Genomic DNA, 15,000 nt, shown 5'->3' on the forward strand with positions numbered 1-15,000 from the left:
TTCCTTTCAGAAAAATCACTGTTGTTTATCTGTTACAGAATGACGCTTGTAAATCTTTTCCTTTCTTTCCCACCGGCTCTGGAGGCTGCTGCTGTTGTGGACAGGTGTAATTTGAATGGCAAATAACGCTCATGCAAACACAGCAATTAATGTGGGCAAGGAGCAGCAGCAGCAGCAGCAGCAGCGACACATGGGTCACTGCAGGCTTTCTCAGGTCAGAACGAGAAGTTGTGTCCTCATGGGTGAAATACGCACCAGGATCGTCTCCTGGCACAGAAACCACACGTACAGACAGATGTTTCACCAAATACACATTTTTTATAGGAACAATCCAAATAAATACACAAGCTTTCAAAACCAGAACAATATGAAACCTACCAACAAACAGCTGTAAGTGCACATTGGGGAGCAGAAGCAATAGGTCGGACAGTTGGTCTTAAAAGAATAGTTAGATAATTAAGTGTTTGTAAGAACTAGAGATCATATCTGCATGTTAGAAATGAGGCTACAGTCAGCAGCTAATTAGCTGAGCTTAGCAAAAAATAATGGAAAGCAAGTGGAAACAGCTCGACTTGAAACTTGTTTGTTTAATCAAGAAAGCTGAGGTTCCCCTGTTTCCAGTCTTTATGCTGAGCTACACAACCCAACTACTGAAGGATGCCTCATATTTAACTTACACACTAGACACACACTTCCTTGGCTAAATCGTAGCAAGAAAACTAACAAAGGCATTTCCCAAAATGTCTAACTATTTCTTTAAGAAGGCACTGCATGAAGTTGCAAGCTATCTCGTTCTCATCTACGGTCACTGCAAACTTTAACGGAAAACTAGGGCATTTCAAATACAAGGTATAGTGAAACTTTTTTATTTACCACGAGGAACCTGTTACATTATGAGGCGCTTTTTTTGCTCTTGCGTTTCTCTGTTTCGGTTGCTGCTGGTATCCCAACCCCACACTCAAATAAATGGCTCCACTGAGCCAAACACCATTAATCGTTTCTCTAAAAATATCCTCCGGTTCGAATATAGGATGTCCGCGATGTCACCAACCCGCCACACAGTTTGACTTTCACTCCTATGAGAACAAAACATTGTCACAGTATCCAGTGAACTAAAACAAACCAATAGTAAGGTTTAAATAAAAACTACAAATTAAGAGCAAACTGTTTAGAGGATAATAAGCATGCACCCATGTAAGACTAAACACAAAAACCCACGTATAAGACTAGGAGAAAATACCATTTAAGGGTAAGAAGGTACTTTCAGTTATCTGACTTGGCTTTGTATGTCAAGGCACTGCTGTATAGCTTAAATACGATTGTTCATGGCTGTAAGTGTTCCACAAGATCTGACTGAAATAATGTTACGATAAAAAAAAAAAAACTACATCAAACTAAATACATCTTACTGTACATTGTGAACAATCCCAACAAAGTGTGAGAAAGGTGGTAAGTGTTTGGCCACTACTATGGACAAATATGTTACATATAAAACAAGCCCCCCTACTCCAGCTCCACTGAACCCCCCGTTTCACACCAGATCAACCCGCAGCTTCTAAACTCTGTCATTAGTTTCGGGGGTTTGTTAAAACCGAAGCGAAAAACAGCTTAAGGACTACTTTTTCATTCCACACACCTTAAAATGGAAGCGTAAAAACGCTTGTACCTCTAATCTTCACCACTCAAAGTATAATTAAGTGCATATTTTGACGAAAATGGGAAGTTGTGTTCAAACACAGGGGAAAAAAACACTTCACAGATATTTAAGGGAGAGTAGCCAAGAGGACTAGTCCAGTCAGGACTTTTAAGGTCGAATCCAGGAAGAAGTCATTTTTTTTAGTTTTTTTTTTTAAAGCAACACGTATGTGATTACAGTGTCGTTCAAAAGATGAGGCTAGCATAAGTGCTGGTGTGTAGAAAAATGAAGACAACGATCGCGTCCTTTTGAAGGGAAATGACGTGAACGGCTTTATGGATGATTCCGGGGATAATCTTTCAATCATAAACAAATACCAAGGAAGACCAAAACCAACGAACGAACCGGGCTTAAGAATGTTTTGTCTAACTCAATCCTGATACCACGTAACCACGTGACATGTTTACTCATCTACAGAAACTGAAAACTGCTGTGATTGAATTGTTGCATTGTTATCCCAAGATCGTGAGTTGATTATCTTGAAATTATAGATGTTATGAGATATTTTTAGAAATAATTCAAACAAAAAACATGATTATGGAATAATTACGGAGCACTTTTTTCTTCTCGTTTGATCTCGGCAGTAATGAGCCTTCGAGGCTGCGACGGAAAACTGAAAACAGCAAGTTGACAAAATGTCAACACTTCTCTGCTCTCCCGTTTTAGCCCATTCAGCTTCCACAACTGCCTTTAGATACAGTTTCCGTCTCTCTTTATGCTATTTTTTCACGTGATTGAGGAAACAATTCAGCTATTAACCTGCCACGCAGAGATAACATTTAAAAAAACTGCCAGCGCGAGTTTTCTCGGCTTCCATTAAGAATAGCGCCCTTTGATGTGTGTTCATTACAGTATTATAGTAACTTAGGTAATGTCTTTTATTTTGAGCCATGAGTGAATGACATTCAGTTTATATAATATACAGCTAAAATAGTCATTGTAATGAACTGCTGGGATTCAGAGCCATATAAACTATATGCACTGAAAGACAAATTGACTCATTGTTGGTTTTGATATTTCATGGGATTTGTTGACAGTATTAAATTAGTGAATATCCCCTAATTAGGTCATCTAAACTTTTTTTTTAAACTGAGAATTCATTTAGAAAAAAAAAATGTTTTCACAGCAGACAATTTGACATTTGACAGAAATAAAACAAGGAAATAATATTAAAGATGTCGTTCCATTTGGTACATGGGCTTCTCTTTTATGAGGAACTGAGCCACTGTTAATGTTATTAGTTTCCTGTCAAATCATCTGCTGTGAAGACGTAAGGCCCGTTAAGACCTGCTCTTAGCAACGAGGCCACGACTGGGTGACGACTAGATCTGGACTGTCCGCCGGATATGAATGGATCCAGCCGCGAATTCATTCTGAATAATGTGGTTTCCGACATGAGGACCGGCGTGTCACTGAGTCATTGAGGAAGCCCGGAGTGTTCCCCAGAGGAATGAAGAATGAGTGGAAGTGGCCGCGTGTCCGAACGTTCACTTGGATCAGTTAAAACAAAGCCGCGGGCTTCAAGTCTCAGAGTTCACCATGGATGAAATGATCTCCACCAAACTGTCAAGTCCGAACAGGTAGCCGTCTTCTCTGTTCCCCTCCACCCATGAGGCTCTGTGGGTCAGTTCCTCCCCGTCAGGAAGAGGCGTGGTTTTCCCAAAGTCGATCATCCAGACTTTAGCCCGTCCCTTGTTGTCGTGAACGAATAACAAGGAGCTGCCGATCACCTGCACAGACACAGAAAAGCGATGAAAACTGGAGACGGTTGCAAAAGCGGGCCTTCACTCAGCGTTTGTTTGTTTGCATCTTTTGAAAATGTTATCTCACTTCCTGTTTTGTGACGTCAGCGTCTTACGTGCGCGCTGGTTTGCCCGTTTGAATGTGTGTTTGCACGTGCGAGTGTGAAATTGAATGCGCGCCTGTGTGAATGTGTGTGGTCAGGGCTGTTGCAGTCCAGTTTCCATGACAGGACCTGCTGTGTCAGTGTATGAAGCAATGTGTTTGCTTGAGAGAGACAATATCACTAAATTAAAGTTAAGGCTGGTAAAACATACAAAGAGGATTCACAGTGAAACCAAAGAGCAGCTAAACACGTCTGGAGCTGATTCAATGTTTAAGGTTTGATTATTATGTCTCCAGATCATCTGGAATTCTCATACTTTATGTTGAACAGCTGTAACACAAACAAAATGCACTTTATTTGTTGTAATTTATGCACACTCTAATTAACAGCTTTATAACGCTTGAAGTTCATCTTAGTGCGTTGTAAAGTTGATTAATTTGCTGCAGATAACTTTAATCTTTTTCACCACTAGACCTGTGTCTTTACCTCATGGGTTTTGAAGAATGGGGAGATCTCCAGAGTCTCTCTGATTTCTTTGAGTCTTGTCAGATAAGCGTTCTGAAAAAAAAACAAAACAACAGTTACATTTCTTGCGTCATGGATTTCACTCACAGTTGTGTGACAAAGTACTGACCCTCTTCCTGATATCTTATTTTTTTTTTGCATGTTTGTCTTAAATGTTTCAGATCATCAAACAAAGTTAAAAATGAGACAAAGATAACACAATTAAACACAAAATGCAGGTTTTAAATGATGGTTTCTATTATTTTTGAGGGAAACCTACGTGGCTCAGTGTGATAAAGTGATTGTCCTCTAAACATAATAACTGGTTGGTTCAGCATTAGCAGCAACAACTGAAATCAAGTGTTTGTGATAACTTGTATTAAGTGTTTTACAGAGCTGTGGAATGATATTGGTTCACTCATTTTTACAGAATTGCTGTAATTCAGACTCATTTGAGGATTTTCCAGCATGAACCACGTTTTTAAGGTCATGCCACAGGATCTCAATAGGATTCAAGTCAGGACTTTGACTAGGCCGCTCCAAACAGCAGAATTCATGGTTCCATTTATCACAGTAAGTCTTCCAGGTCCTGAAGCAGCAAAACAGCAGACACTACACTAGCACTCGCTATCATGAGTCGTAGCTGCCCTCTTGGGGTAATTTTGGTCGGCCAGCCACTCCTGGGAAAGTTCACCACTGTTACTTGTTTTCTTCATTTGAGAATAACGGTTCTCACTGTGGTTCACTGGAGTCCCAGCTCCTTTAGCATTTTCCAGACTGATAGATCTCAATTATTTCCTTTCTCGTTTTTTTTCTCCTGAATTTCTTTTGGTTTCCACTTTGTCATGCGGGTCATATTTAACTGAATTCTTGATTGAGAACTGGTGTGTCAGTAATCAGGCCTGTTTTAACAGGAGGGGCAATCACTCAGGGCCACGTAGGTTTGGATGTTTTTCCCTTTATAATAATAAAAAAATGCATTTTGTGTTTACTTGTGTTATCTTTGTCTTATATTTAAATGAGTTTGATTATCTGAAACATCTAGGTGTGACAAACATGCAAAAAAAAAAGAAATCGTAAAGGGGGCACCATTCTACACAGCCCTGATTTCCCAGTGAAAAACAAACAAATGATATCAAGCACTTTTATAACTTGTCCTGTGTGGAGCGGCCCTATCATATAAATCATAGCATGTCGGTGTGAAGATTTGGTTTAGAGCTAGGCACACGGTGGTTAGGTTTAGGGTAAGTCTGCAGGAAACGAATGTTAAGCCTGTGTAGTGAAGTGGCGTTTGTTTCCCGTGGAGTTGTTAAAGCAGCGCTGCACAGGTCAACTTTAAATTCCATTCCTTATCTGTTCCTCTGTCTCACACAGTGGTCAAGGATAACAACACACACAGAACAAACTACACACACACACTCACCAGTATGTCCTTATTTCCTTTGACAAAGTCCTCAAAGGCCGCCCGAACCTGCTCTCTCGTCTTTGTCTTCTTAAAGTCTCTGTTCACGGTCCCGTCTTCCTTCTGTGGACGAGAGGAGAGGATCAGCATGAGAACTGACTTCAAGTGAGAGTTCCCTGTCGTGTTTATTTGCAGTGGTAACGTAACACAATAACTATGTGGAACATTATGGTATAAACTGTTTATATTTACTTTTCTGCTCCACACTAAATTACAACATCCCGCCTTGTTACAGGAAAGACGAGGAAGAAAATCAGAACACACAGAAGAAAGGAAGCAGGAAAGGGAAGATATTTGTAGAGATTGAGCCTGGACGCAGGGAAAGGTCATTAGCTCTGTATTAGTGACATTCACAGAAGAATGTGTTTATAATTCATTTATTTATAATGAACATTCGTGAAATTGTAATCGAGCCTCATTTTCAACAGTCCAGGGCGACATACTCGTGACTTTACCTGGTTCTGTCCAACGACTCAAATACTAAATATAAAGAATATGAATCACAGAATAAACATAACACAGTGAATACTGAATGTTTATTCATCAGGTACAGTAAACTACGCTCACATTTGCTTTAAAAATCACTCAGACCAGACGCTGACTAAATTAACTGGTAATTTCTTAATGAATAGTTTGAGCTGTCTCCCTGACCTGTCTCTTGAGTCTGACTAACAAAAACCCTTAAGATATTTTTTTTTAAATAATTGTGGAGAATTAGGAAAATATAAAGTTCATATGAAGGGAATAATCCATTAAAGTAGCATGTCAAACCATACCAAATACATATCTAGGAATAGTAGTAGCACTTGTTGGTGCAACTCGTGGTAGATGTTGTGTAGTTTTAGCATTTGTAGTCAGTAGTGGTGCTTTAGAAAAGCAGCACCACTAATGGTTACTGGCCAGTTGGTGGGTTCAGAGTGGAATAAATGAACTTTTTCCTGTCCTGCTGGCTGCCAGGCAACAAGGTATTATTTAGAGACAAAAATATTTTTCCCTTTATGGTTCAAGTCTGAGCACAGGACTCAGACACACACATCATACCTGATCATGCCATGTTTTTTTTTTCTTACATACATAACAGACACATGTGAACTGCACAAACTGCACTTACACACTTTATACTTCTAGTATAGACACACACACACACACACACACACACACACACACATTTCTGTTTCTGGGGATAACCCTCAATGTCATGGCAACAGACCACCAGGAGGCCGTGAATGTCCTTATATAGCCACGACCCTCAAAGAGACAAAGAGATTTGTGTGTGTGTGTGTGAGTCTGAGAGTGTGTGCGTGTGCGCATTCAATGTCAGTCCCAGATGCCAAGGCCTATACAGCTGCCACAGACAGGCCTCATGCACGACAAAGGCAACGGTGCACATATACATACTACGGAGGAAGTTTCTGGGCAAAACAGGAAGTTAGATCATACCCCTGAAAGACACACACACACACACACACACACACACACACACACAAACACACCCAAACGCAGAAACACACTCAAACGCTGGAAGAAAGGAGGGAAGGAAGGCCGCACACACGCAATTCTGTTTGTCAGTCTTACCTTGACTCCCTCTATTCTGAATCCCAGGGTAGCCGTTGAGCTTATGGTCTCTCTCCACTGCATGTATCTGGGTTTGGTCACCGCCTTCTTGTCGTTCTCCTCCGGCGTAGGCGCCTGCGGTTCGACCTCGATCATTTTCTGATACATGTCGGGTCTCGGGGAGGGCTTCCTACGAGCCTTGGTCAGCTCCTCCTCAAGGTAGGTCCTGAAGCGTGAGAAAAACAGACAGGGGGTGGGCGGTGAAGGCACTGGAGAAGAACGTGTGCGTGAGAGACACGACAGGTAGGCGGGAGAGACGAGCAGAGCAGAGAAGATGCGTGGAAGGTGTCTCTTTCCAAATGGCATGACGCAGCTGTTTTACGGTTTAGTCTGGAGCCCTTTCAAAGAATCGCTTCCAAATGAGCATTCACACCAAGGGCTTGTGAAGGCATCAGGTCTAACATTGACAACTCTAAGAATTTCTGTTTGGCCAAGAAATAAGAGCCATGAGATGATCACACTGATTAAAAACAATCCCTTGCATTAGCTAAAAGAGAAAAATAAGGCAAATTATAACTCACTGTTTGTTAACAGGTTCCTCTCATGCTGCCATGAGGGCCTACCTGGGTGCTTTTGTCTGCAGTTTACCTCCAAACAAACTCGTTTGTGAGCATAAATGTTACAATATCACATTAAGTGATTCAACGAACACTAAGTTGTCAGGAGGAACATTTAACTGAGGCCCCTGTAAGACCCAAAAAGCTAAAGCAATCACACTCACATTATGCACATGACATATGATTACCTTACTCCCATCTTACAGTCCATCACACATGGGAAGTCAAACTCAGCCAGCAGATCCTCCATCTGGTTGTATTTCTGGCCATCCTTCTCTACGTCTCCATGGTAACCAGGGACGTATGGGCGAAGCACGTCCCTCATCAGGAGGGACAAACAGCGTTGCTCACATTCACAGTGTTTCTGGAAGATTTCACAAATTGTAATTTTAGATTCTTGGCTGGGATTCGGTATCAGCCAAATGTGGGAACTCTCAAAAGCCAGAATGGACGTGACTGGTCGTAGGCAGAGAGGGTGTCTTACTTTCAGTATACGGCCGTTCGCTCCAGCCTTGAAACTCCCTGTAAAAAAAAAAGACACAATTTTACTGTGAAGCAGCTGCAGAAAAGAAGCTCAACTTAGGTGGCTTACTCAGCTTGAGTAATGTTAGAGGTTGTTCTACGCCAACATTTGTGATTTCGATCACCTTCACCTATTCCTGTTCCCAACCATCCTCACACACATTTCACCCGACAGCCCTGACCACAAAGCACAAGCTCCAGCAAAGGCAACACAAAGTGGCACATTTTCTTTGAAAAAACAGACAAAAGCTTTGGCCCCATTTACCATCAACATGCAAGTACAGTGGTAGAGTTGGTGAACAAAGCTGATCGCAGATGATCAAACAACCAGTGGTTATTTTATTGATATTTAATTGGTGTTTCAGGGCTGATAGGAATGCTGCCGTGGCTCTTTGTTTAGACAGGTAAGCTCTTGTTTAGTTAGGTAAAGCTTGGTTGTGTGAGTGACAGAAAGGCCTTGATTCTCTTATTATCTCGAACAATGTATGTGTGTGTGTGTGTCCACATACCTGCGTGACCAGCCAATTGTATCCAGGGATATTTCTTCTTGAAAGACATGACAAACGGTGACCAGTGGACCATGTTTTTAATCTTCTTCCAAGACTTGTGCTAGAAACAAAAAAATGAAGATCTGTTAGAAAAAGTGTGTGGCTTCAAGGAAAAATTTGCCTCTTTATCGTCACCTCAAACTACTCTAGCGTCATGTGTTACTGAGAATGCTACCTGAGCTGAAACAAACATGAGTCGATTATTTCAGTGGAACTATTAGGCCCAGGTCCTCCACCCCTAAACCTGTTGTCTTTCAACACAACTGTCTTTCAGCTAGGTTTACAGGTGTATTTGTTATTGTATTTGTCAGTGTATTCTGTGTATTTGTTCTTCTGATCATGCAAATTATCAGGGCACTTGTGAAGATGCAACTTTCAAAGATGATAGAGTTAAACAAGCGTATGCAAACTCTTCGAAACATAAACTAAGTTGACTAAATATCAGATAAGGAGTTTTAAAATTCTACCGAATGAAGGAGGGGTCACACACAATGTGATACTATTAAGATCATCGTGCAAGATCGAGGCTGAAGTGTGATCTCACAGAGAAGCCGATGAAAACAAATGGAAGCTAGTGCAACAACTTTGCTATAACTTTGTTATAGTTTGCAGTGAGAAAAAAAGTGTAGACGAGAATAAGGGTACCGTCAACACAAGTTTTCTATTCCTATATATCTAGTGGCGTTTCAAACTTGCACTATTTATCACTAATGTTAGCTTCAAGGACTAGAATGTTTAAAACCCACAACAGCACCATCAGCTGCTATGTGTCCTTGTAGACTTGCAGACTTGTCCCTCTCACTGGCTACTGGTGAAGGACTCATGTCATCATCCAGATACTAAATCTTAAATATCAAACCGGTTTGCTGCTAATCAGGGGTTCCTGAGGAGTTGGCAAGACCTTAAACACGTTGCATTGCGAGTTAATCTGGGCCAAACCTTGGTACCAGGCAGAGTTTGAACCTGCAACTGTCAGAGGGCTCATATCAGGAGATAAATCTTGTAACCTGAGCCAAGACTTAAAGAACCAGTGTGTATGATTTAGTGTCATCTAGTGGCAAGGTTGCAAACTGCAGCCAACCGACTAACCTTTCCTTTCCAAGCATGTACAAGAACCAAAGGTGGCTGGCAATAGAAAGATGGCAGCACACAACGATGAGGACCTGCTCGCTATGTAGATGTAGAAGAAAGGATCATTCGGTGCAACAAAGTAATGGTAAAGATTATACACTAATTCTTCCATTTATGCTAATACAACCTTGAATCCTACACAGCTCTTAGAGTTCCTCGTTTAAGATCGTGTCTTTGTCTGATCCACTTGTTGTTACAGCCTTGTTTCATGACCATGAGGGTCTTCAACACACTGTATGTGCATATACACACACACACACACACACACACACACACACACTCCCACAGTGGGGTATCCCTGACCATGAGGGAGCTGCCTGGTTCTCCCCCCTCTCTTCTCTTTTTTTTTCTTTAGCCGTTAGAACATTTTAACCAAACTCGGAACGACTGAGTCGGGGTTTCCCCTGGTAACACACACACACACACACACACAACTACACACAGCATTTTTCCAAAGGCTCTCCCTGTCCCTGGCAAGGACACATTGAACTGCGGGACTCCTGCCACACACAGACAAAGAAATGCAAACACACACACACCCATTCAGGAGGAATATGCTGTCTCTGACAGACAAACACACACAGCGTTGTTGTTTCAATGTAAACTGTTTATTTTTTGGACTGTTTCAAATGCAGGCTTCCAGTTTCCTTTTCACTGTTTGCTATGACGGAAAGTTAAAAGAGGGAAGAAGCTCCATCAAGTATATTTATTAATATTTAACCGTAGAGGAATTAGAGCATCACATGTCCAAGATGTGTGTTTAGGTTTACGGGTAAATTACAAGGCAAATTCTAACGCATGGAATTTGCCATGGCAAGCCGCTTTTCCTTAATCGGACTTCTGAACGTTGTCCCTTAATATGTCAATGCAAAATAAAGCTCTATTATGTTTCTGAGTGGTATTTTGCTCCCCGCTCTTCAGCAGATAATAAAATACTGAAGCTCTAAACTATTATTTATGCCTGCAGCATTACATCAGATGGAAAAATTCCACATGTCTTGTTCTGTGGGTTTAAACAATGCTCGGCTGTACAGCTCCGAGACACACAAACCAGTGGATGCAGCAGCGCTGAAGGCATGACAAGCCCGGTACTTCACTCACATGCAAACCTCAAAACATATCAACAGAAACATCATTAAATGGCTCCCTCTGGTAAGAGCTGTTGACACTGCAAGCGTTCGGCAACAAAAGATGTGATCTCCCACACAGAAGATTTCATCTGGTCTTTTAATGCCAGCAGGAATAATATTATGTCTAGAAATAACCAAACAAGAAGTGAAGCAATGTGCAAGCAGTGAAGAGAGAAAGGATAAGTTAAGAGTGAAGAGGACCATAGAAGGAGATATATAGCCCCTGTCACATAATCTGGACCTGGTGAAAATTCATCAGCTGATAGCATGACTATCTATGGTTAGATGCACACACACACACACACACACACATTCACACTGCTTTAGACTCACACTCCCTCTCTTTTTCGGAAGAGTCAAATGAGGGGTTTTCTCTGCACCAGTGGAGGATTGAGAGAAAAGGGCACAATCTTATGAAAAGTAAAACACGCTCACACATTCCCATGTGAACACATCACATGGTGGAAAGTAGAACTCCTACTACTATCAGGAGCGTAATCATTTGCCTTTGAGGCTCAGTGTTTTTGCAAGGATGCTGAATGGATTTACTGGTAAAAAAAAACATCAATTGTTAATGATTAAAAATATAATGCTTTCTTTGTAATTTCAGCAAAACTGGATAGCGTAGTTTACGACGTGATGACAGTGGTCTGAAGATCAGCCGACATGTCTCTGTCACTCTTTCCGTCTTGTGGTTGAAGGTCATAGAACATAATTCCATAAATGAGTTAACTTAGTTGAGTTCTCCTATTTCCCACCATCTTTAGCCAGTTAGCGAGAGAGCAGCTGCATCAGGTTACATCTCGGCGAATAGAGTCTGTACTTTTTCTGTCAGCTCAGAAAGTAATTTTTCTACCGTGTTTCCCGCTGACAGCTGGTGTGTACGAGCTGTGAAGGACAAGAAAGAGAAAGTCTGGGCCGTTTTATGCGTGAGTAATAAGTGGAGGAGAGGAAAGGTGGAAAAAACGAAAGGTTTTGACTGTATTGCTTAAAAAAATCTAACTGCAGCAGAATGTCAAACATCGCTAAACAAGATCTAAATCCCGGTACAACAGCTTTCTGTGACAGTTAACGCAGACCTTGACTGAAATAAGTAAGTAAACCTGACCGTACAGGTGCTGGTACCTGACGACGCTGGGTGTTGCGGCGGTGGATGAAGGTAATGATGAAGATGGCTCCAAGTGACACGACAACGCTCCACAGTGAACACAGCCAAATAGACCACATGATGACGGACGGGCTTTCAGTCAGACGGACAAACAGACAACACCGATTATCTGTCCCTCTCCGCTGAAAAGCCAAACTCTTGTTTCATTGCCTCACAAAATTTACACGATTGTCTGAGAGTGCACCGCCCGGGACAAACACTTGTGGATCATTTGATTGGCAAAACAAGGGGACAAACACGATCACGCCATGCAAATTTCCGCAGAACATTTGACGGACTGAGACGGAGTTAAACGTTTGAGAATGCACACGACGTAGAGGTCTCACAGACGAGCAGACGGCACATGTGCAGTGTGTCCGCGCATGTTTTTCTGCTTAAATGTGCATGAAGGCCTCACGGCGGAGGCCCGTCTCTCATGTGAGCGCTTCTATGGGCGAGCGCGAGACGCAGAAAGATTGTGACAGAAGTTGCGACACAGGCTAAAGTGAACAAAGGGAAACATCCTAAACAGGAGCTCGCACACGTTCGACGGTGACCTTTTTTTTTTTGAAGCCACCACAACGCAGCCAATAACTCAGCACCTTTGGGTGCAGCACTGCATAACAAACTATCTTTATGTATACAGCATATGTACAGTTAAAACAGCCCGTGCGCAAATATTTTGGAAGGACGGGGATAGTTTAATATGTTCTATTTTTAATTATGAAATGCATGAAATAAAATGATGTTGCTGATGTATTCAAAAAGCCTTGATGGTGGGTTATTTTTTAGGTTTTCCTTAAATAGAATTCTTTCTCTTGACTAATCAATTACTGAACCAGTAGTTTCAACACTACGCCTGCAATCAATCAGTGTAATATGACATCTACATGGAGACATTCCTGCCTTTACAGGCACCGTTTATGTGTTTTCATTCTTGCACAGTAAGAAAACCAGGTTTAACATGCTTGAAATGTGCTGCTGTATATGGTCCATCGACGTGTGCAGGCACGTAGCCTCAATTCGCTACGGTCAGTGTCTCTGTTTTTATGTTCCTCTGTGTAAATACTTTCACACTATGCAAACCGACGATCATTAAAACACCCACAGGGAAAAAAGGGACGTCCTCAAAACAAACTGTTCAAAACTCTCAGTGACCGCCTTCGACAAATGCTGCACAGTCACAGCCAGTGCCTCCGGTCGTCTTCATTTATTTCGCATTTAAACTCTCAAGTTTGCATTTATAGAAAATGTGGCAAAAATGGAAGCGGTGAACCCGCCGAGTTCTTTCTTTGTCTAAAAATTCCCTCCGTGTCGGGGTCTGTTGTCTCTTGGCCATCTCTCTCCAGCGGTCTCCTATCTCTCTCCCCAGACCAGCTGGAGAGAGAGGACAAACAGTAAAGTTTCCATTGAGCGAGAGAGAGAGAGAGAACGAGAGAGAGAGAGAGAGAGAGAGAGGAAATGGTAAGCGAAGGAACTTCTTGCAGACAGGAAGTGGGGGGGGGTTGCCGCTTGCCTCAGCGACAGTATTTTCCACATCCGCCGCTGACTACAAACAAAAGAGAGAGAGAGAAAAAAAAAAAAGGCCTTGCCCCTCTGTAAACAACAGAAAGAGCACGGAGGAAAAAAGAAGTGAAGAAGTTTTATTTGCCCTTTGATTATCATCTCTAGAAATGTACACCGCATTTTCAGCGTGCGCATGTACACAGCACGCATTTTAACGCGCGTTCGGATGAGACAAATTACTTATTATCACACAGTGGAAAGTTCTCACATGCAATGTCGATGCGGTCGTCACAAACAATATGCACAGATGAATGGAAATCTGATGTTTTCATGTTGACCAAGAACACTAGGGTTACATAGGGCAAACAGACACCCATCATTTGCATGGAGAGAGTAGAGTGGGACGAGTGCAGAACGGCTAAAAAAAAAAAAAAAACTTGGGGCAAAGGGTAACTCTGGGTTACAAATGTGTAATGTGAAGAAGCAGGGGAAACACTGATGCGTGCTGATGTTTTCAACGGAGAGGCACGGAGGAAACAACAAGCCCGATATCGCTCACCGCAAGGTCCCCTTGCAGATACAAATACTGCAACCGTCTGAGTCTGCAAAGTTTAGACGTAGTGACACAGAAATAAACTGCAGAGAGTGTGATGCCAGCTAAACAACGTGCACGAAGGCTGCACGATGAGTTTCTTAGCAACAGCAAAGGTTGACCGGTGAAACTACAGCTCTGCAAAGCTGTCAGCTTCTGAAAGGTGAGAAAAGGGGACACCGAAAAGAAAAAAAAAGAAAAGGGTGAGATGTTTGTGATGTGGCTGTTTTTCCAGTTATGCTGTACATTAAAGAGCAGAGCTGACTTCAGATCTGGACTCAGTTCTGAAACACGGGTCCTTTAGTGCAACCACTAACCAGAGTCTGTTTATGCAACCAGATACTAAAAATAATGTAAAAAACTGACTGACGCAGACGAATGAACCACAAAATCTATCCCACTTCTGCAGCAACCAGTACATTTACTATAACGTTTACTATTCACTATAAAGCGGTGGTTGACTTATGTACGGGCTGCGCCTGCAGTCATGTGTCGCAGTCAGCAGGGTTTCCCCAGGGCATCCAGTACTGACAATACGCTTTCAGTCAAGATGCCAGCTCCGCTAACGTCGGGCCGACCTGACTCCTCCACGCCTGAGGAAAGTCAAACATGCGCATGCATGCCATCTCACGCAAAAAAAAAAAACACCAAATACAGAGTTGACCGGTGTTTCCCCTCTCACAGCAAACCAGATACACACTCTCTAACACATACAGTAGAGTTAGACACACACCCGTACACGTAC

The 15,000-nt window shown here is 42.1% G+C and overlaps 1 protein-coding gene across 3 annotated transcripts in view; it reads right to left on the reverse strand.

Moving 5' to 3' along the window:
- Positions 1-298: 298 nt before the first annotated feature.
- itpkb (inositol-trisphosphate 3-kinase B) overlaps positions 299-15,000 on the reverse strand; it is a 28,812-nt gene continuing 14,110 nt past the window's right edge. For all 3 annotated transcript variants that reach the window (XM_047573895.1, XM_047573893.1, XM_047573894.1), the window contains exons 6-12: positions 8,711-8,810; positions 8,164-8,201; positions 7,868-8,043; positions 7,084-7,288; positions 5,470-5,571; positions 4,029-4,100; positions 299-3,426 (exon numbers count right to left, since the gene is read on the reverse strand). In XM_047573895.1, coding sequence (XP_047429851.1) covers positions 3,217-3,426; positions 4,029-4,100; positions 5,470-5,571; positions 7,084-7,288; positions 7,868-8,043; positions 8,164-8,201; positions 8,711-8,810 — 903 coding nt within the window. In that variant the 3' untranslated portion in view covers positions 299-3,216. The remainder of the gene's footprint in view (positions 3,427-4,028; positions 4,101-5,469; positions 5,572-7,083; positions 7,289-7,867; positions 8,044-8,163; positions 8,202-8,710; positions 8,811-15,000) is intronic.

Source organism: Mugil cephalus, chromosome 21 (assembly GCF_022458985.1).
Source record: "Mugil cephalus isolate CIBA_MC_2020 chromosome 21, CIBA_Mcephalus_1.1, whole genome shotgun sequence".
NCBI lineage: Eukaryota > Metazoa > Chordata > Actinopteri > Mugiliformes > Mugilidae > Mugil > Mugil cephalus.